Below are 23,393 nucleotides of genomic sequence, written 5' to 3'. Positions count from 1 at the left end.
GCACGGCGCCGCGGGATGTTCGCGCTCCCGCCCGGCCGCCGCCCGTGACCCCGCGCCCCACGCCCGGCCGCGCACCAGGTAAGCGCTGCCGCGCCCCGCTGCCCCTCCCGGGGCGCTGCGCTGCCCGCCCGGGGACGGGGCATAGCTGCGGGGAGGGGACCCCGGGGGCCACGCAGGGGCGGAGCCGCCCCGCGGGGGCGCACCGCCGAGCCCCGCGGGGGAAAAGAGAAGAGACCGGCCCGGCCCGCGGCTGCCGGGGCGCCGCTTTGCCCGCGGCGGCATCGGCGGTGCCGCCCCCATCCCCGGGCAGCGCCGGGGGAGCCAAACTTTATCTGGGATCGCCGCCGTCTCCTCCCCCGCGGAGGGGCGCCGGGAAGCGGTCACGGCAGCCCCGCTCCCCATGCATCCCACCACATCTCTACTGGGCAGGGCCGCTCCGCTGCCCGGCGGCCCCGGGGGTGCCCCGCGGGGCGGCGGCTCGGGGCCGAGCGGGGCCGGCAAGGGGGCGGTGGCGAAGGGAAACAGTCGCCGTGGAGACGGGCGGTTCGGGGAAAGCCCTTGGCGGTATCTTCCCCGAAAAAAAGCCCCAGACCAACCCGCGTTACGGGCAGGATGCGAGCAGCGCTGTGAGGAGGCGGTCCGGCCGCGGGGACCGCGGGGGCTGCGCAGCGTCTCCGAGGACAGAGGGTCCTGGCGGGTCCGGGAGAGGAGCGCAGCCCCGGTGGCACTGCGAGGCTCCGGTGTCCACGGCTCTGTTTGTGAAGATATTTAAATAAATAAAAAAGTCCTGATTTTAAATCGGCTTGAAATCGGCTCTGCCTTGTCGCGGAGTGATGGGCAGTTTTGTTCATTATTCACGAAATGCGGTTTGTCCAGTTCACTGGAAAGAGTTGACCAAGCAAAATGAGAGGCTTATGAAAGACCGCTGAATGTATCCTGCCAGTATTTCATGAGGATGAAAGTGTTTAAAAATGAGGAATTTTGTTGCTCAGATAAGAATGTTAGTTATGGCTTGGCTTTTTAATTTTCTTTACTCTTGGAATAACTACTTCCAATTAGGAGAGACTCAGTATTATAAGCACCACTATTTGAAGACTCCCATGTACATGTTTCCTCCTACAGAGCACTGTAGGCTTGAATGATGGTGTAAAAGATTGGACAGGCAGAAAGAAAGGTGCTTTGCAAGGTAGTTAAGAAAAACATGGCAAAATTGGAAATAATAATAAAAAAAATCTCCCTTCCCAATTCAGCTAAGTATATTTCCTCTCTCCCCCCTGGCTATATTAGACCTGCTTTTACTTTTCTTTTTGGCATGATAAAAGCAGTCAGGAGGGTAGCTCTCACTCCCCTGCGTTCACTCTTCGCCTGGAAAAACCTGTTTTCTCCTGTGGTGCAGATCAGCATGGAGAGCTGGGCTGAGCACAGTTCCGAGTTGATCCCTAATTTTAACCTGGCCTTGAATTCCTGCTGTCTCACAAGTGCCTGTGTCCCAGGGCTGCCAGCAAGGCGCAGCAGCCTGGTGCTCAGCACCTGTGGTTTCTGAATCATTTCCTTTTCCAGTTGCTTTATGAGTTTGCTAAATTTGTGGCAGCCGTGATGCTGTTTTCTTCCACTCTGAATGCTAACAGGCCCTGCTAGAGGTTTTACCATAATATAACTTTGTGTGCTTTATTTGTTATTATTTACTCTTGTACACATTTTTAGAAAGAAGCTTTCTGACGGAAAGCCTAAAAATCTAGTTGCTTTGTACGCCCAGTATTGGAAAAGGCTATTGCTGGTTTTCAGCAAAAAACAAAACCAGAGACTGCTGAATTCTTCTCGCAAGTTCCTTGCCTTGGTGCTTGGTGCTATCTTGCAGTCAGTTCCTGTACCAGTTCAAGCTGATTTCCTGAGGCAGCCTCATCCCACCTCGGCGTCTGGCTTTTGAGGTCCACAGTAAGGAGCTCCTGTCAAGAGGGGGAGGTATCCAGGCTGGGCAGTACCGAGGGTTAAACAATACTCAGGTGGCCTTAGCGCCAGAGTGACAACACAGTGAGACCCAAAATAATGAACTGGGTCAGAGTGCTGGGAGGAGCAGTTCCCCCGATTGTCTGTTGACCTCAGCTGCAACTGGTTGAAGTGGCCCCTATTCACCGTCAGAAAGGCACTTCCCAGCCCAAGGCTTTTTGAGCGCTGCGGGAAGTAAAAAAAAAAATTCTATTACCACCCAAACAATTCACAATAACAGGAGCTAGAGTTTAATTTTATAGTTTTTTCCTCTTGGAGAAAATTTATTGAAAAGATGCTGTCCTCATTGTCACAGAGTTGTGAAGGTCAGGGGAGAGGCTATATAGTAAAGAAAACACTGAAAATTAAACAATTGACCTCAGAAGAAAAAAAAACAACCTCAAAATGCTTTAAAACTTTATTTAATAAAGCAAAGAAGCCATTCTCCTTCCAAAATGACTTGTCAGAAGAATCTTAACAAGTGTTGGATTTCACATGCTCAACATAATGGAAACTTTCTTCTCTTCTTCATCCTTTAGCTGTTTGCCCAGGGATTTTGTGCAACAAAACTCTGATGCAAATTCAACCAATAGTGCAATGACTTTTGTTGGGGTTTGTGTTTCTAGGATCTCTTTTCCACTAGGAAGATACTAGGTTTGATTCAGCCTCTTAGCCATGTGTGAGTATGCTTTCATTCATAACACAGGGCAGTCCCATCCCCAGGCAGGCAAAGTGTCTTAGAGCTGTCTTTAAACCTGGCAGACCCTGGATCAGCTTTCCTGCACTGTATTCTTTTTACATCTTGGTGCCTGACACAAGTAGCTAATCAGACACAGCATTAACTTTACAACCATATCATCCAGAGAATTGTAGGTTTGGACAAGGATGAGGCTTGTTTCAGAATTTTTTTCCAATATGGAGGTTGAGTACACTGTCTCCTCCTCCCATGAAGAACTGATTTACAATCTTGTGTTTGATCTGGTCAGATCTTTAAAAGGCAGGATGATGCCATGCAGGTAATTTGCATATTTACCATTTGTTTGGGAGAATCCTGCCTTAAGATACAGTACATGTTTTTTCTTGGTTTTAAAGTAAAACAAAGGCCTCCCCTGAAGAGCAGGATGGCATGGTTCTCCATGGAAATCTGCTAACACTGCTGTTATGGCAAGTGTATAAAGTTCCACTAAATTTGAATTGGAATATGTAAAAACATTTGGTCCTGTACGGTGCTATTAAAAATCCATTTTTCTCTCTGTCAAAGTAAACTTTAAGTTTTCCATTGACTTCCAGGTGAGCAGAATCCAGCCTTTTATATCACTTTCAAATCTTGGCTTAACCTATGATCTGCTGAAAATGGAGGTGGCTAGCTCACATCCCCCTGCAATGGCAGTAGTACATAGTGATTTTGTATTGATGGGAATACTAACTTTAACAAGCCAGCAATAAGACTGCTGAAGTGCTGACAACATTTCTGATTTTATTTACTCATCACTGAAAGGAAGGTGGGAGTTTGGACTAATTGCTTGCTCTGGAGCACATGGTAAAGCAGAGCACAGGTCAAGCCCTGCCCTGAGCATGCAGCAGTGTAAGATCCTGATACACTTGTGATTTACAGCAGAGTGCAACAGCTCAGAAGTGCAGGTTGCTGTCAGCAAGCAGACTGGGTGCTCTGAGCAGGGACCATTAGAGATCTCATTTTCCAGTTGATGTGAATGTTTGATGAGCTGTCTCAGAGCTAGATAGTTTTTACCAGTGTTCACAGACAGTATTCTCGGAAAAACCCTTTGTTAAGTGTAATGTGATTAAAAAGAGTATTTGTTCTTTGCAGTCATTTACCCATGATCACATAATTTCAAAGATCTATACACCTGCGTTGTCAGAATCCCCCCCCAGCAACTGCTTTGATCTCACAAAGTTTAGACTTGATGGAAACAGCCTTCCTTTCTGTTTTATTATGCATCAACAGACTCTTTGGTGGAACGAGGTTAGAGCTAATCCCTCTTTGGTGGTCCATGGCTGGACACTGTCCTGAAAAAGTCCAGTACAGAATTTAGTTAGGTAGTTCTGGTTTTCCAGTCTATGATCTTTAAAAGTCATCTTATATGAAGAGCAGTTCTGTTTCTGTATGTGTATGTCACATCCAGTTTATTTACTTGAATTTATCTACGTTAGGCTTTCTTTTTCTTTCAGGAGTATGGATGAGACCATGAGCTTTATTTTTATTGTCACGAAGGATGGTTTTGGGGGAAGAAAATCCATCAGCTGTTTCAGGCTGAGAATACCTGTATGTTTATCCAGGCGCTTTGGGAGGGAGACGTGTATTATGAGATTATTGTGAAGTTTAGAAAGCTCTTTTGTGTTGCATGCAAGTGGGAGCAGAAAAGATTCTTTATATGAAAAGTCTCGCAAATCACGAAAACAGGCATTTCTTTAATGTTTTTGGCTCAATCACTGCATAAAATGTTTTTAACTAACTTGTCAGATGGTTGAGCTGCTTAAGACTCAGAATGGAGCTTTTGTGCTTCCTGTCCCAATTAGGAATTAATTTTTAATTATATCAGCTAAATATTTTTTAATATGAGCACTTGTATTAGCCTGAGGTGCTTGAATATTCCTTTGATGAGGAATGGCACTGATTTGTGTAATATTGTCTGTCCTATGAAATTTTATGGCATTGTTTCTGTCTTCATTATCTGAGTATGTTAAACACTGGAAAATTGTGGAAAACATGGTATAACTTTGATTAAAACATGATGTGAATTTACTTTTCTCAAACATTTAGACATATTTCAGGAGTACTAAAATATCACTTACTGGATGGTTTCTCGCTCAGTGCTTTGGTTTGCTGTTAGAGGTTTACACTCGCGTTAAAACCATTTTGCAGCTCTGGAAAGAGGGCTGGCAGCTTGAGTGATAGCCCTGATAAACTAAGAATGTTACTCCCAGAGATGAAAAATGATTAGTGTTGCCTTTGAAGTTGTCTTTGACATAGAAATGCATGGAGTGTACTTTAGTTTTGGACGAATAGCTCAGCAAAGCCAAATCTCCACACAGGCCCATGTGCTTGGTACGGAAAGAATTCCTCTTGATTTCACTGAGATTTTATCTGGCAGAATCTAGCCCGGAATATTTTTTTGTCTTCAGTCCAACCAAGTTGAAGTCAAAGAGCTGCTGACAATAGGAAGTCTTTTTGGTGTGTAATACAGGAAAAAGTGCTATGACTCAGTGGGAACAAACAAGAAGGTTATTGTCTGGGATTCGTTGCCAAAGCAGCACTTACTGTATATGTAGGTGAAAATTGCAGCATATATTTTGAAATGCAGTTTATTAAAGGTACTTCCTCTTTATGTGCTTTATGTCTCCTCCTTGTGTCCCTTATGTCTCCTCTGAGTTCTGGATTCAGGTCTTTGAGCTTCCACTGCCACAGCAGATGGTACCAAGAGCAGAGAGCAGGGGGGATTCACTGCTGCCTCTGAATCCACTACACTCCCTCCTGGCTGTTAGGCAGAGGGGCAGTTGAAACCTAAATACACACTGGATGCTTGCACGTGTGCCTCAGTAACTCAGAGGGAAAAGAGCAGACTAGGTATTCAGCAAATTTCTGGAAGTTACACCCTTTCCAGTTTCCTCAAGCACTAAATCCCCAGTGATTCGTTGACGTCTTGTCCACGGTTGTGGTCCTGCGGAGCTGGGGCTCTGGGGAAGCTTGGCTGTGGCAGTTGCCATAATGGAGGGTAGTTTTCCAGTAGAGGGGTTGTGACTCTGCTGGAGTTCAGGTGGCACAACCTATCTGTCTCCTGTCAGTGCACCTGGCAATGAAACCCCGTTGCTACTCTGAGTGGCTGTCACGCAGCGGACAGTCTGATTGTGGCCAGCCTGCTTTCATCACCATCGGGGCATGTGCAGCCCTTGTGAACACTGCATGGGTTGCACAGGTTTTGCAGGACCACCAAATTATGGGTACTAGAATAATGTCTTCTGTGAGCTAATTGTATTTGGTCTGTTCCCCAGGCTGTAAACTAGTACCACCTGGGACATGTAATTTTGGTAATGTGTAGTATGAAATCAAATTAACTTCAGTGGCTTCACAGGGAAGTTTTGACATGCTATCAATTTAGACTCAGCCACTGCAAAAAACTGGAAAAAAGCAGCATGTTATGATTTTATAGTACTATTCATTTATATTTCCCACCAAAGGTATTAAAGAAAGTAGATACCTTTCTGTTTTGCAGCTGGAGAATGATGGCATGGCTGGTTGATGTGGCGTGCACAGGCTGTCCATGTCCCAGTGGACTCCTGACTCACGCTCTGTTGTTCCTCTAGGTCACATTTCCTCACCAGCTTCAGCCTCAAGGAGATGAATTTGTTTGAAAATACAGTAAACACATAGACTTTTAAAAATAACTGCTTGGATGAAAATGGTTTGTTTTTAATGTTGTTCCAGTTCCTTAACATGGGATTTATGTTTAGGCAACAGCATCATTTGTTTGTATTTCTTACTTCAGAATGATGGTATTTCTTCCTATGACAATCTTGAGTGCAGTCAACAGAACAAGAAGTAAGCCATCATGTTTGAAATAGAGGCAACAGGAGCCAATGTTCAAAGTAGTTTTTCCAGGCAAAAAATTTTTACGTTTCTTAAAATTATTTTTTAAATTAAATTTTATATTGCAGGAAACTACCAAAGGCAATAAAGCCTAGCAGGGAAATTGGTCTCCTGAAATACTTCAAATAGAGGGAGAAGTCAGTAGCAGAGGTATTACTCTATGTTACATGGGAACTGACCAAGCACCTTCACTTACCAAAATGCTGGGCATTTTGGCCAGTACAACCATATAGCAAGATAATTACCAAAACTGAATGTCAGGGTAGTTCAGAAGTTATTTCACTGCATGTACAATGTGTATGAGAATACACAGATAAGGAAGGAACATCAACCTCTTGGGAATTAGGAGTTACTAATTCCAGCTCTTATCATTGTGTTTCCGCCTTAGTCTAATCTCAGTTTCCCAGACCTGGTGTCTTGTCCCTGGGTCCACTTTTAGTCCTCTTCTGGTTAGGTGATGAAGTGAAGCAGGTTTGCTGTCTGTCATCTATAGTGCCAGCATGGGCAGTGCCAGGAACTGTGAGGGGCTCCTGGACATATGCTGAAGATGAAGTGTTCAGCTGCTAAGATCAAAGGACAGATGCAAACCCACAGTTTCCAAAGGTTTATAAATTATCCAGCTATAGGCAGCTGTTCACACAGCAGTAAAAACTGCATTCCTGGTACACAGGCCAAATTTTGGGGCATGGGGGGCCTGGGAAGTTTTAAATAAAGAGACCACAAGTTTTGTAGTGTGGACATCCAGTGTTGTTCCCCTAATCTTGTTTCTAGAGTGGTTTGAACAATTGCTGGCTAGATCTTTGTTCAGATTTTGTTTTAAAATTACACAGGTCATTTTGGGGACCCAGTCACACCTAAAAATACAAATTTGGCAAAGATATAATCAACATAATATATGACTGGTGATAGTAGCACCAAGCCATTTTCATGCCAGGCTGTGCCTATCAGCTCTGACTAGAGGAGACTGTGGCCCTAAGCTCTGGGGCTCTGCACTGACCAGTGATTTTGTTTAAATAGTCTATTTGAGAATACATCACCACAAACCTGACTGCAAAACTCCCTCACCCCTGCATATTTACCTATCTCAGTATGCAGTTCCAAATCAGGTAAAATAGGAATGGAAAATTCTGTGTTTCAGTGCAGCCTCAGACCCCGTGCTGAGAAGCACTCTAGCTTGATTTCACCTCCTGGCCTGTGACAGCCGAGGCCAAACAGCACAGAACACTTGAAAGGTAACTTCATGATATTTGTGCAGAGTAACAAATGTTCACAACCAAGGACAGTAGGCTGTGGTGTTCAGGGTGTGCAGTGCCATGTCCTGTGTAAAACAAAACCCACTGGCATGCAGCCCCTGCACATGTGGCCGCAGTACTTGGGCTCTTCTGAGTCCCTGCTGCCAGGTCACAGGTTAGTTGTATGTTAAATATGTGCTGTGCTCTGTTCCTGTAATGAAGATGAATATGCAATAAATCATGTATGGGAACCAACCCAAAGACCTTCCTGCAGTGCTATTCCCAAAAGGCATTTCATAATTTATCCTAGCATATGCAGTATGTTTAAAACAGCCAGGAGGGCAGGGTTTGCCTAGCCTTTTATCCTTTCAGTAGATCTCTGGTGCAGAAGACCAAGCAGCCCCAGTCTGAATTGGCTCTTGAGGACATTTCAGCCTTGACCCTTCCTGTTGTACTCAACTGGACTGCGATTGTAGTCCTGCAGCCACCAGCCCAAAGCTCCTCATGCCAAGGGAAAGTATCTCCCCTGGTGGTGATCAGGGCTGTGTCCATACCATCTGGGGCTTGACTGGGTTCTGTGTCGCTCTTGAGATGGTGGTGCTGATCCTACTGCATCTGAAGAGGATTGATCGGATGTCAGGATAATATGGTTAAATGTCAGCTGGCTAATAATTTAAACATCTTTTCTAGTCAGCTTTAGAAATCTCACCAACTTTTTGTGCTTCACAGTTGAAACATCGCTATTTCTCTCTCCTCCAGCTATATTCCTCCTCATTTTTCCCTCTGATGTGTAATTTAATTTATACTGATGCCTCAGAGCCTGCCCCGGCCAAACCAGTACCTTCTGGATGTTAGTTGCCTCTCCAACGTTCAGGGGCCCTGATTCTGGTGTGCAGCTTTGGTCATTCCCCTAAAACAAGCAATGGATGACACTGATCTCTTCAATGCATGGTGACATGCTTGAGTAACCTTACTACTGGAAGAACAAAATAGCAGAGGGCTTGATTCCTGGTGACAATACCTGTAACTTGGCAAATGCAGCTCTGGGAAGTCCTGGTCTCCTGCCTGAGCACATGAAGCAGCAGTGACTCTGCTTCTCTGTGACATGAGGATCAGCAAGGCACGGAGAGAGGCCCTTGGGCTTTGCTGGGCAAGGAGGCCATAAGCCAGGGCATTGTCTGGCTGCTGTACACGGGTGATGCTGAGGGTGGTGGGAGTCAGTGAGGAATGCGCACTGTGAGATGTGCTGCAGGTGAGATAAAGGCAGAGCCTCCCAGTTACTCCCTTCTGTTTTGCTCAGTGTGTTTTTTTAATGCCATGTCTCTGCAGTCTATACCTTGAAAGCTGAGGTGGGGCAGAGTGGGAGAGGCACAGTGTTGTTCACCAGTGACGGAGCGCTCCCAGCATCGTGTACCCTCTAATTCTGCTGGGGGCTGGTGCCAGTCCACACAGCTACGCTCCATAAAATGAATGAAGTTACTCTGTGAGAATCCGCTTAAAAATAGCAACTGTCACCTAGCAATAGCTCGAGCCTGGGGCCTGGAAGGTGCTAGAAACCAGAAGTGGTTTTGTTCACAGTAGTACCACAGGGACACTTCTCTGAGCATTAATGTTTTTGTTTTGTGAAGTGTCTCCCAAGATGCAAGATGAATACAGCTTGATGAGGGGGTGTTTCACCTTTCATGTCCCCAAGTGATTGCCCTCCTGGCAGAGTCAGCCCTGTCTCTGACTGGGGTCCCTTGTGACCTGCTGCAGGGCAAGGCACAGATCCTGGGTGGACACGGAGCCGCGGTGAGCAGCTCACAGTGCCTACCTGTGCAGCGTTAAGCCAAGACCAGGGTTTGTCCCCGGGGCTTTGCTGGCTGTGCTGTGACAGCACTGCTGAGGAGCCCCGGCAGTGAGCAGTGCCAGCCTGGGCACACTGTGCCGTGGCGGGCAGGGCCGGCCCCTTGGGCTGCTGTCGCTGGTGGCTGTGGGGCTGTTGGCACAGAGGCCCTGCTGACACAGCGCTGCCCCAGCCCTGCCGCTCGGCCCCTCTGGCACCAGCGCTGCGAAGGCGGTCCCTGCCCAGAAACCCCCCGGGCTCTGCGCCCGAGCACCCTCCGAGCTCCCACTGGGCAGGAAGCTCATGAATTGATTTCCTTTGTATTCTGCAGTGCACATCATGTGGATTGCCTGGTGCCTCGTTTTTCTCTTTAGCTGCACTGGCAAGAGCCGCCATTACTTCTGAGCTGTCCCCACTGCTTTCCTTTATTCCCTCTGATGTAAACCAATCGCTGAGAAGCTGCTTTGCTCCACAGTGCAGCCGTTTCACAATCATCCTTTGACTCGATCTCTTGATTTATTGTCTAATTTTTTTCCAATACTTTTCTCTTTCACTTGGATCTATTTATTCTCCTTAGCTCTTTTAGGTCACGTTAATTTGTTGTGTCTCACTCCTAATTGTCCATGCATTAGCTGCTTCCTACAGGATAGGTTTTCTGATGGAATAGGTATCACACTTGCACCTGGATTCAAATATTTCATCTTATTATGACATATTCATTTTCACTCACTAAGTTTTCTACATTTCATAGAAATTTTAAAATTACAGTAAAAAACCCTACTAATTTCTCTCCTCTCAGATTTTTTTGTTTGGGTGGTTTTGTTGGGGGTTTTTTTGTTATTGTTTTGGTGGAGTTTTGATCTGGCAAACTCAGGGCTCTTTTCTGCAGCGTTGCTTAACAGCCAGTTCAACTGTTTTTTAATCCAAGTTCCTTTTTTATTTCCTTCTGGTAGCTGAATACCAGATGATTTATCTCATGTACAGTTTTGTTTCCTCTAGAGACTGAGAATTATTAGAAATGCAAGAGGAAAAAAAAATGTTCTGATTTTAGTTGGAAAAAAATCCAGTATTTAGAACTCTAGTAGAGATGGTTAGAATAATATTTAACCATAAGTCAGACTCTACATTTCATCTACAATGTATTGTGCAATTAAATAACATTTTGAATGTGACTGAACTGAAATTAGTAATGCTGTCTTAGTTTTCATCAGCTGAAATGTTGAGCTCCTTGTCTTCTATCTCCTTGTTACAAGAAGAGATAACTACAGTAGATGGTGTGCTGTCCCAGAGATTGCTGTGACTTGGACTGCAGTGTGACTTTTTAGCACCCCTGTTTTGGTTTGCTGATATTGATGATTGACTGAACCACTTTATTTCATGCAGACCAGGTTTGTGCATGATTATAAATGAGTGTGGCAGTGATGCAGCTTTGGGTGTAGCAGTGAGGAAGAGCCAGACTCTGGACATGGCCGGGAGGGATTTTTCAGGATTGCTCTGAGCTATGTGGACCTGCTGTGTCTTTTCTGAGGCCTCAGAGATGCTGCTAATAGATGTCCTTTCAGTCACTGGACAGGCCAGAATGGAAAAGAAGCTAGAGGGAAGTGGGAGACAAATGAAAAGTGATTTGGTGTCATTTCGTTCTGCATGCAGATGCCAGCAATGCTGGTAGGCCTAGACTGCTCTGCACTGCTTTCCAGCATTTTCTCTTGACTGTTAGTGCAGCAGTTAGTGCAGCAACAGGGTTCCTCCAGTGAGTGCTGGGAAATGGTTGTCCTACTTCTTCACATCCAATTTCTATTTAAAGCTTCTCGTGAATGTCTTTTTTCCCTGAAGCTAAAAAATATCGTCTGTCATTAGACATTGTTGGTTTATTTACTATTATTATGTGCAGTACTATTGCCATCATTCAGTAACGTTTGTTTTCTTTCTTTACCAGTAGAGGAAAACATTAGTGGCAGACAGATTTTGATGTTTGGTGTTGAACTGCAAACCTTCTACCCTCAGAGATAGGTTTTCTAGGATAGATGCAGCTCTCCCTCTGCTTGGCCCATTAATCGGGGTAATAGCATGTGCACTCTACTTATGAGGAGTCACATTATGCAGGGGATCAGGGAAGCATGTGTTTGTGCTACCAAAAACTATCTGCCTTCATCTAAATTCCCCACATATCACTTAGAAGAAATAAAGCAAATATATAATACAACAAAGACCCCTAAAATACATAATAAAGCCTATAAGAAAACAACAGCCAAAATAATTTTTGGTCTTTAAAGCTGTCCCTGGACAGTAATTTGTAAGATAGTTTCCAGTCCCATCTGGTGTCAGGTGCTGCCCCTGTTTCAGTCTTGCCGACTTTCCTAACGCTGTGGCTCAGATCCACAGCTGCTTAGATGTCCAACCAGCAAGGCCTGGGTCTCCACGTGTTTTGGTGCATGTGAGCACTTGTGTTTTCTCAAGAATCTCCACTCTAGGAAACACAATTTTGTCTTTACCTGACACTCAAATTGTTTATACTTTTGAAAAAAATCTTACAAATAGGATGTCTAGAGGCTGTGGCAGCAGAATACAAAAGAGCACTCATAAGCCATTATTGCAGGGGTGGGAAGAAAGTGTTGTGATTTTAAAGCAATCTGTTGATAGGTATTCTTGGGTGTACTGATGGCATTCCAGTCAGCCAGCTGGCCTCAAAACCTGAGCCAACAGTGATATATGTGTTACAAAACTTTGAGCAGGACTGTTGCATGGCAACTGCTTAGCTAACATTTGTATTAGTGTATTCCTTTGACAATTTTCTAAGTTTTTCAATACTTGATAGAAAAAAAGAAATTTAAAGCTTATCAGCAGCTATTCAGTCACCTCCATTTTATATGGAAATAAAAAAGAGAAGGGTAATTCCTTACTAGTGGCAGTTAAATGCATACAAGAATGGAAGAGAGATCATGTGTGATGTTCTTCAGCTCATGTGCCACTGGGAGCTGCCAGCAGAAGTTCATCTGGGCATGTACTTAAAGCTACATGAGGCACCTCTAATTTATGGGATCCATTTTTTCCACCACTATTTCTAAAAGAAAAATGAAAGGCAACAAAGATTTGTCCCAGCGGCTACCCCAGCTGTTCTCTGCTGTAGAGGTATATCTTCCCTAATACATCTGCTAACATTTGCAAGACAAGCACACAAAAAGCAGAATTGTGGCTCCTGGCTGCCTGCCATTTGATAACGAATGCTGCATTCCTCTGCCAGCACTGCAGCAGTTCAGGCCTGTTGGCATGGATGCTGCCAAGCCCCTGACCTGGCCATGTGAAGTCAGGCCTGCATTGCCATCCTTTTCACTGATGGTCTGTTAATTTGGAGGTGCTATGGAGGACTGCCTGCTTTCCTCTTGAGGATCGCCAGTCGTGCAAGAGGTGTGTGCAATTCCATCTGGAATTGTAGCATGCATCCTGGGGACAGCTTTTAGAAGGGCAGGAGGCTGAGAAATAGTCTACTGTCTGACCAAGCAGTGCTTAAAGCAACATGAGAGGGTTGCAAGAGGAGAGGGGGGTAAGGAATAAAGGGTTTTATGCTGCTCGCTCAGAGAGCTGCAAACCCAGCCTTGATATTTCCCCAGGATATTTACAGGTATCACCTTATGCCTTTGGGGACTGCAGTATCTCTGGAGGATCAGCTGGGCAAGAAGAGACACGGCAATACCTGAGAAGGTGCTAAAGTGAGCATCCTTCCATACAAGTATGGCCAGTGTAGTGGTGGTCAATTATTAATTCTTAGGATGGCTGTACACTTGAGATGAATTGCAGCCATTAGGGCTTGAATCCTTCCCTTCCCAATCCCTGGCTCTGAATGAACTGAATCCTCTGAGTCCCTCAGCAGTGTATCAGCAAGTGTGTGCTTATCACTAAGCATGTGCATGGATGGATGTCATCAAACCAACAGTAATGGGTCCCAGTGTGCAGCTGAATCAGGATTATAGACTTCTAATATTACTGTGATATGAAGTGATTGTGGTGGGCATTTATGATGGTAGTTAATGGACAAATTTTGTAAATTGCCCTTGGGAGTATTTTTGTTACATTTCCATGTGAATTTATCTTTCCATTGTAACTTCTTAGGGAGTTTCAGTACTAGTTTGATCTCAGGGATTCAGTTACACAATATGCTGTAGGCTTTAAAATCAGTTGCTTTGCCTGTACATGCTCATGTGCTAGCTTATTTTTTAGAGGAGGTGATGATGTAAGCCTAGACATCTGAGGCGAAGATAAAGCCCTTGATCTGCCTATATTTTGGTTACCTAAAGCACTTTAGTAACTTGCACTCAAAACACAGCAGATTTAAAATTGCAGGGAGTATTCCGAAAAATATTCCAAAACCTCCTTGAAACCACTATGAATAAAATGGAAGTGAATGAAACATGATAGCTAAAAAGGCCTGTGAAATTTGAGTGCAGGACAAGCACTTCAGCCAGACCTTTCAGATTAAGGCTAATGTGTACAAAGCTGAACATCTCTATCTACAGAATGGGCTGATTTTCAGGGATGTAGAAGGCCTGACCCATGAGAGATGGCTGAGTCAATGCAGAGAAGGAATTGCCTGCCTGCACAGACAGAAGCCCAGTCTTCTCCCTTCCTCACAGGAGCTGCACAGGGGCAGCATGAGCTCTTCTGAGGTGGGGTGTCCGGGGGACTGCTTGGACGGTAGCTGGAAACTTTTGTGCCGGCTCCTGGGACTGTCATTTACAGAGAGGTTTTTTTCAAACCTCAGAGAGTACTTGCTCTCACAGCATGAGGGGTACGAGCTGCAGGAGACTGAGCGCTGGCCTTGCTCTTTTGCAGGACGATGATTCCTGTGACCGAGTTCCGTCAGTTCTCGGAGCAGCAGCCGGCGTTCAGGGTGCTGAAGCCCTGGTGGGATGTGTTCACGGACTATCTCTCTGTCGCCATGCTGATGATCGGTGTGTTTGGGTGCACATTACAGGTAAATCCAACGGGACGGAGGCGTGGCGGGTGCTCAGCAGTGGTGAAAGAACACCACAAATGAGGAAGGACCTTGAAAGGATGGTTTCCCATCTTGTTTGATCTCTTGGGTTCACCATGAACAAAGCAAAAATTTGCTGGTCTCAGGATTAAAGCTGTTTAGGTAGCAACCTCAAATAACACAGACCAGACTTTTAGCAGCTGTAAATCAGCTGAACTGCACTAGAGCGAATGGAACCACGCCAGCTAAGATAAGAGCTGTTGGTTGGGCTGGTGCCTAAATCAGTGTTTTCACCACAATTTGGCATAACAAAGCATGGTCAACTTAAGTTCTTATTTGTTACCATTTTGCTGTTTGAAAAATGTAATTTTGTAATTTCTATTTTTCTTTATTTGACAAATGTTAATATTCTTTCTGTCCTTATGCTTTGAAGCATAAGAATTGAAATGAATGTGCTTATTTTGTTAACACCACTCACTGCTGATATTATATCTCTTCCATCCCAAAACATCGCTGAGGATGCTTACAAGTAAACAACTGACATTACTGTCAATCACTGTTAGTTACGTTTTGCTAAAGAGCCAAAAGCAGAAAAGAAATTAAAAGTACTTTTTGGGATGACTCCACAAAAATATAAAGTTACAAACTGGTTCAAACATGGATCTAACATTTCTTGGCATGACTTTGAAATGGAACTAAAGGGACACATTGACAGAGCTCTTATTTCAGAGGAATTTGCTTACTTACATGGTCCAGGATTTTTCACATGAAATCAACTGTAGTTTTGCCTGTATTCTCCATTCACAAGTATTTTCAGTTTAAAGATACAATCTTCATGTTTAAAAATCTCTTTATATAGGGCTGAGTTTTGCATTCACTGCTACCACATGAAGTAAATCATCTGTTATTTTTAACTTTACCTGTTTGATTGGATAAAGCACACTGGAAAATAGTGTGTGGAAACACTGAAATAATAGAGTTTTTTTATTTCAACTTATTGCCAGATCCACGAATCCAAGGTATAAGTAAGAGTGTGTATCACAGTAGTGTTTACAGACAAAGATAAACTACAGGAGTTTTTGATGTGTCAACAGTTACAGCACTGATATTATTTAAAACGCATGTGATCTTATCTCAGCATCTCTCTGCACCAGGGTGGATCATCAAGGAGGATCTGATTTTGGTAGCTCTTGTTGCATACCCTATATTTAGTGCTTTCAACAACTACGATGTCAAAGAATATATCTATACTACACACACATTGTTAGTTTGGGCCAATCCCAGTTAATCATTCAAGGCAAGAAACAGAGCTCGTTATCACATGGATTAGCATTGTAAATTGAGACCTATAGAAAGCCTTGCATTGAACTCAGATATCCCAAATGACACCAAAGGTGTTTGGTCCCATAAGGCACTCTGACCTCCATTTGTCAACATGGATGACCAGCCCAAATTCCCCCCAGGTGTGTAGTCCATCCTACAAAAGTCCCCCATAGAGAGGAATTTTTTACAAGGGCATATAGTGGTAGGACAAGGGGTAATGGCTATTAACTGAAAGAGGGTAGGTTTAGATTAGATATTAGGAAGAAATTCTTCATTGTGAGGGTGTTGAGGCACTGGAACAGGTTAAAGTTCCCAGAGAAGTTGAGGATACCCCATCCCTGGAAGTCTCCAAGGCCGGGTTGGATGGGGCTTTGAGCAGCCCGGTTGAGTGGAAGGTGTCCCTGCCCATGGTGGGGGGTTGGAACTAGATGATCTTTACGTTCTCTTCCAACACAGATCATTCTCTGATTCTCTGAGGTCTCTATTGTATTATGTATGGGAAACTGAATAAAATTTATGTCCATGCACATACAAATGCCATCAAAGAATTATCCCTACCTGTCTTTATTAAGACTGAAGTTCAGTAATTGTCCAGCATAGATATGCCCACATTATCCCCTTGTCAGCCATATTTTGGTATGGTAAGACATCACCGTGTGAGAGTATGGCCGTGTGAATACAGTTGTGCTGCTTTCAAGCCTAAGCTGTCTCAGAACATCGTGTAGCCAGGGTGGATACACGTGGCAATAACAGTCTGTCTCTGGGCAGAGCAATGCAGGAGATCTCTGGTCTTTTCTGGAATCATTACCCACACTTGTCCTTTTTCTGGATTGTCTCAATGCACTCTTATTCAAATTATGGAAAACTAACCATAGATAAAAAGGGGTGACCTAGTTCTTGGCATATGGAACAAGAGTCTTGTTGGAAATAATAATAGCACAGCCTGTGGGGCCAAGTAGCAGACTGTGGGGAGGAATGCCTGACAGCTGGAGGAACTCCAAGGACAGCTACCCATTGGTGCTGCCACCATTGTTTGTACATCAGTTCAAAAGATACCTTTTTATGTGTTTCAGGTCATGCAAGACAAGATAATATGCCTTCCAAAGCGCCTACAGCCTTGCCAGAACCAATCTAATAATTCAAATGTGTTTAACACAATCCCAGATACAACCCCCCTTCCACCACTGAAGCCATCCACCCCTCCAGCTACAGTAGAAATGAAAGGACTGAAGACTGATTTGGACCTTCAGCAATACAGCTTTATAAATCAGGTGTGTTATGAACGGGCTCTGCACTGGTATGCCAAGTACTTCCCTTACCTTGTCCTTATACACACACTGGTCTTCATGCTGTGTAGTAACTTCTGGTTCAAATTCCCTGGATCAAGCTCCAAAATTGAACACTTCATTTCAATACTTGGGAAATGTTTTGATTCTCCCTGGACAACAAGAGCTTTATCTGAAGTGTCGGGGGAAGACTCTGAAGAGAAAGATAACAGGAAGAACAACGTAAACAAGTCTAATACTACTCAGCCAAGCACTGAAGGCACTTTGGTCAAGACACAGTCTTTAAAATCAATCCCTGAGAAGTTAGTTGTGGATAAGGGAACACCTGGGGCATTAGATAAGAAAGAAGGTGAACAGGCCAAAGCACTGTTTGAAAAGGTGAAGAAATTTAGACTGCATGTCGAGGAGGGTGATATACTCTATGTCATGTACGTTCGCCAGACTGTGCTTAAGGTTATTAAATTCCTTATTATTATTGCTTACAACACAGCACTTGTCTCAGAAGTTAATTTTACAGTAGTCTGTAATGTTGATATTGAAGACATGACAGGATACAAGAATTTTTGCTGTAATCACACGATGGCACATCTGTTCTCCAAACTTTCTTACTGCTACCTGTGCTTTGTAAGCATCTATGGCCTCACATGCCTTTATACACTATACTGGTTGTTCTACCGTTCATTGAAAGAATATTCTTTTGAATATGTTCGGCAAGAGACGGGAATTGATGATATCCCAGATGTCAAGAATGACTTCGCTTTTATGCTTCATATGATTGATCAGTATGATCCTCTCTACTCCAAGCGGTTTGCTGTCTTCCTGTCTGAAGTCAGTGAAAATAAGCTGAAACAGCTGAACCTAAACAATGAGTGGACTGCAGATAAACTGCGACAGAGACTACAGACAAACTCCCATAGCCATTTGGAGCTACAGCTTTTCATGCTTTCTGGACTACCAGACACAGTTTTTGAAATTACTGAGCTGCAGTCATTAAAACTTGAAATAATTAATAATGTAATGATACCAGCAACCATTGCACAGCTGGACAATCTCCAGGAGCTCTCATTGCACCAATGTTCCGTGAAGATCCACAGTGCCGCCTTGGCTTTTCTGAAGGAGAATCTCAAGATCTTGAGTGTCAAATTCGATGACATCAGAGAGCTTCCACATTGGATGTATGGCCTCAGAAATTTGGAAGAGCTCCATTTAATTGGCTCCCTAAGTCACGATATTTCCAAAAACATTACACTGGAGTCTTTTCGGGAGCTTAAAAGCCTGAAAGTTCTTTACATAAAAAGTAATTTGTCCAAAATCCCACAATCTGCAGTCGATGTTTCAAGTCACCTGCAAAAATTGTGCATCCATAATGATGGCACGAAGTTAGTGATGCTCAACAACTTAAAGAAGATGGTCAATCTGACACAGCTGGAATTGGTTCATTGTGATTTAGAGCGCATACCTCATGCAGTCTTCAGCCTCCTCAGTCTTCAGGAATTGGATCTGAAGGAAAACAACCTCAAATCCATTGAAGAAATAGTAAGTTTTCAACATCTGCGAAAATTGACAATTCTAAAGCTGTGGTACAACAGTATAACATACATCCCAGAGCATATAAAGAAACTCACTAGTCTAGAGCGGCTTTCCTTCAGCCATAACAAAATAGAGGTTCTTCCGTCCCACCTATTCCTATGCAACAAAATCAGATACTTGGATTTGTCTTACAATGACATTCGCTTTATCCCACCTGAAATAGGAGTTCTGCAGAGTTTACAATACTTTTCCATTACTTGCAACAAAGTGGAGAGCGTGCCAGATGAACTATACTTTTGCAAAAAACTTAAGACTCTGAAAATTGGGAAAAATAACTTGTCAGTCCTTTCACCTAAAATTGGTAATTTGGTATTCCTCTCCTACTTGGATATTAAAGGCAATCACTTTGAAATCCTCCCACCTGAGCTTGGTGAGTGTAGAGCTCTGAAGCGGACTGGTTTCACTGTAGAGGACACCTTGTTTGAAACGTTGCCTTCTGATGTCAGGGAGCAAATGAAAGCTGAATGATTTCTTCTCACTCAGTTTTACAGAAATAACACTTCTACCAAATATGCTCTAGAGAATGCATACTCCGAATATGCATTTAGTTTGTCATTATTTTTTTCTTTTTCAAATCCTTTCTGTACAAACAAATATGGAGTAAGGAGTACATATATTTTTAAATAAATTTTTCTCATATTTTTTCACTGTTTTAAGATATTTTTGTTTTGCCCTGAGAACAAGGGCATCTGTAACTTAATTTTTACTAGTAAAAGTAAATGGGTTTATCTGCTGATTTTTTTTTTTCTTTTCCTTTTCCTAATCCCACCAGGGAAACTGTGTTTAAGCTGTATGCTTTGGGTTGCATAGTTAGTAATAGATGATTATATTGTCTTCCTGGTTATTGTTAATCCCTTAGGACATGGTCTTCAACAGGTGGTGCTGCAGGTGTTGAATGCCTCGTTTCTTCTTTTCTTCAGTGGCAGTAGAAGGTGTTCAGCATCTAACAAGATCAAATCTGGGTTGACAATCCTTTTTGTATTATTACATGGTTTTCTCAGATGATCAAAGCAAATAGAAAAGGTTCTTTATATATTTTAATAGGCGTGAGGGAATGTGCAGAACTCCTTCAGAGCCTTTTGGCAAGTTCAGTCTAGCTGTCCATTCATACACTGCGCTGAGCTGGAGGCACTGAGTACAATTTCCTCTCTGGTGCAGGAAGAGTAAGGTCACAGTTCACAGAGGAATCAGCACCAAAATGACTCATGCTGAAGGTTTTCCAAACAGTGCAAAGGGATGCAGCTGCCTGATTCCTACTAACTTGAATGGAAGGGGTGGAATGAACTCACTGTGTTGGAAACATCAACCCAGCAAGATGAAACACTATCTTGAAAAACCCCATCCTCCCCTAAACACCCAGTCCTGCAAGAGAGAAAGTGCCCTCTGCCCCCCTCAATTCACTTCCCTACCAGATTGCTTGGCACCTTGCAGGAATGGGATCCAGAAAAAGTGCAATCACGTTTATTTCCTTCTGACAAGGAAATAGTATCTAATATGCTCCTTAGTTGAACTTGGATATCATAAAACCAATCTCAGCACAGGAACATTTGCAGATTTGCAAAAATGAGATTAAATGAAAGATTAACTTCTCACAAATCTCAGCCTACCCAAGGACAGTGATGAAGGCTACGTTTTCATGTTCCAGATAGTAGTTAAACTGGAAATCATACAGTTGGAAGTCTGCTTTTTAAAATTATATAATAATCTCTGGTGATTATGCATCAGATTGGGAACTTTATCCTCTGAAGCCATGTTCAGATGTTTATTTAATCCAGCCATTTGATTTCTTTTAGTCAGGTTTGACAGGGATGTGCTGCTTGCAAGCTAATTTAAACTAGTCAAAAAGAACCATATGATAGTAAAATATTTTGCTGGGAGGAGATCTCTTCATCCTATACAACAACACGTATTTGAGTCAGATCCAGGCAGTGCATAAATATTTCATGAGAATATCTAGGAATAAGTACTTGTTTCTCTAGGAGGCAGAGGTTCTCTAAATCGCAGAGGTTGAGTTGCTGATTGTTTAAAGTTATGTAAAATAATTGACAGTTGTCAGATTGGTTGCTCTTAATGTTTTCTAATTGCCATTGCATGTCTTGAGCTACAGTTAATCTGAGTTCCTGAGCTTGGTACAAAAGCATACTGTTGTTTTAAGAGTCTGACTTAAAAAGATGGGAAGACAAACTACAATGAGAATTTTCTCATTAATCCGGGGTGTGCTGTGCAATCTGGTATGTGGGCTTGCCACAGTACCAAGTCAGACTTACTTTTTGTGCTTGGATATGTTCTGGAGAAGATCCATGTGATTAATCAAAAATGGGTCAGGCATGAAGGAATCAAATCAAGCTTTTTTTAAAGGGGTTGGATTTAGTTCTGTTGGAAGACCTGTAACTGATGTAGCCGTTGGAGAGCTACTCTAATTCGTGTGGAATGCACTTAATGGAACAGCGTGGCAGTATATATATTCTAAATGTATTTCACTTTGATGTAATGGGAGGGAGAGAAATGTTTCTTTACTCATATTAACCTAATTATGTAAACCAAAGTGCTGTTGTCCCTGATGAATGTAAACTGTTCAAAATGTCCAAGTAATTGGTGGAGCTGTATAATTCTCTTACTTACATTTGAAATATGGGATTACATTTAAAGTTTTTTAAAAAGTCTTTATATTCCTAGATGTAGCATTTTAAATCCTTAATTTATTTTGTGTCTAATGTTGTTTCATGTGTAGTTTGTGGTCTGTTTTCTGAATGGAAGTTATGCACACCTCATAACTGAAGGTTGGAGACTTGTTCTATGACATCGTTGTATATACGTCACTTAGGGGATATGGGAGTTTCGTTTATTACTGATTATATTTATACCAGTGCAACCCCTCATGTGGACACAGTTACATGAGTATAAAGTGCCTTGTGCTGGCATATCTTTATTCACTTTGATAGGAATAAACTATACCGGTCTAAGCACTTTCGCACTAATAACTGTATCTTCTCCAAGGATTTGGTCTGCTGAGACAGCTTCCTCAGTCTAACAGCTCACTGCCACAAAAAAGGGGCAGTTCCCTCCTCCTCCCATGTTCCCTGTTCCTGCCAACACATTCCTGCTGCTTCTCCTGTACCTTTACAGGTCTGGTGCTGGTCTGATCCCTCCACAGGACAAATCAACTTTTTAAACCAGCAGAAAACTATACCAGTTTAAAAAAGGGACTAATTTTCTGCTGGATCAGCTCTCCAAAGGACTGGATGGACACTAGGGTGGGAGTAACAAGGAGACAGGATTCTGCAGCTGGAGTCTGGGCAAGGAGAAAGTGGGATAAGTCACTTTGGAGGTGCTAGGTCAGTTCATCATCTTGCCGAGCCGCATGCTTGGAGAGCTGTGCTGTTGTATCTATAGCAGCATTAGGCAGCTTGGCTTTTGTGAGTAGATAACCCTCAGGCTCACAGTGAATGATAAAATATCACATTACTGTTAATTTCTTAATGAAACAAACTCAGGTAGCTGCATTGTTGACTTTTCTAAACTTCTTACTGTCTAATCTGGGGAGTATTTTCCAAACCCATATTGCAGTATTTTAGAAACGTGTCAGCTGAGAGAAGATTGTTTCCTAATTCTGTATGACATCCAGGAAAATATGTAAAAGTGCCATATTTACTCAGTGAATCATGTACTGCTCATATGTATATTCACATACAATTCATACTAGACTTTTCTGTGACGGATAGTATTTGACTTAGAATGGATGGACATTTTGTGGATAATACTTTAGGCATGGTTTGTATATATACAAAGAGTTTATATAACTACTTACTTTAATCAGGTGCCTAACAAGTATGACAATTCCAGAATTTAAGCAAAGTGTTTTTTCACTATTGCTCAAACATAATAAAACTCTTCCTTGGTAATGGAAGCAGAGATGACAAAGATTGCTTCAAAAGTAAGAAGACAACCTTAACAGTACATTAAGCCTGAAAAACAAATCTACTTGGTGAGATGTGCATCTCCCCCTTTGTCAGAATTAGGATGGATATTTGTGCTGACCTCATGCATCCAGCCAGCCCAACAACTTCTGCAAATTCCAATTGGAAAGCACTTGTTCCAAGTCTCATATCATTTCTGGTACTTCAGTAATTCATGTGCTTAAGTGGTGATGAGTCCTGTAAGAATGCCAAGGAAAAACTTTGAAATTTGACCAAATGAACAAACATATTAATTCTGTAGCAAGAATCTTAGTATGATAATAGACCTGCATAGTGTTACATTGCAATATAGTACACCCAGAAAAAAATGGAAATAAAATGCTCTTTTGTAATAACAACCATGTCAGACTGCAATGTGATTATTTGTTTGGGAAATATTTTGTTTCTGGGTTACCTAAAGATCAGACTTTGGGTTTGGTCCCTTGGGAGGGAAATCAGGAAAATATGTTTGAAAAAACATCGTTATACTTGACAGGATTTACAGTCGCACAGTCTCGCTTCCTGTACACCTCCTTCCATCCCCTCACTCTGAAAGCCAGCAAAATCACCAGGAAAGAAGCCATCCCCGCTGGAGCAGCTCCCCCGCTCCAGTCCCTGTG

General features: G+C 43.0%; 1 protein-coding gene across 3 annotated transcripts in view; it reads left to right on the top strand.

The window, feature by feature from the left end:
* The window catches only part of LRRC8C (leucine rich repeat containing 8 VRAC subunit C), a 26,964-nt gene extending 3,829 nt beyond the window's left edge, over positions 1-23,135 (top strand). Inside the window, exons 1-3 of one of the 3 annotated variants that reach the window (XM_027651735.1) lie at positions 43-78; positions 14,477-14,618; positions 17,015-23,135. In XM_027651735.1, coding sequence (XP_027507536.1) covers positions 14,481-14,618; positions 17,015-19,285 — 2,409 coding nt within the window. In that variant the 5' untranslated portion in view covers positions 43-78; positions 14,477-14,480 and the 3' untranslated portion in view covers positions 19,286-23,135. Of the gene's footprint in view, positions 1-42; positions 79-9,056; positions 9,077-14,476; positions 14,619-17,014 lie in introns of those variants that run through there. The other 2 variants (XM_027651734.1, XM_027651736.1) reach the window with 2 other exon arrangements.
* The last annotated feature ends 258 nt before the right edge of the window (positions 23,136-23,393 follow it).

The sequence above is a fragment of the Corapipo altera genome, unplaced genomic scaffold (assembly GCF_003945725.1).
Source record: "Corapipo altera isolate COAL_440 unplaced genomic scaffold, ASM394572v1 57, whole genome shotgun sequence".
NCBI classification, from domain to species: Eukaryota; Metazoa; Chordata; class Aves; order Passeriformes; family Pipridae; genus Corapipo; species Corapipo altera.
Note: the sequence above shows the minus strand (reverse complement) of the source record. Positions and strands in the feature narration are given on the sequence as shown.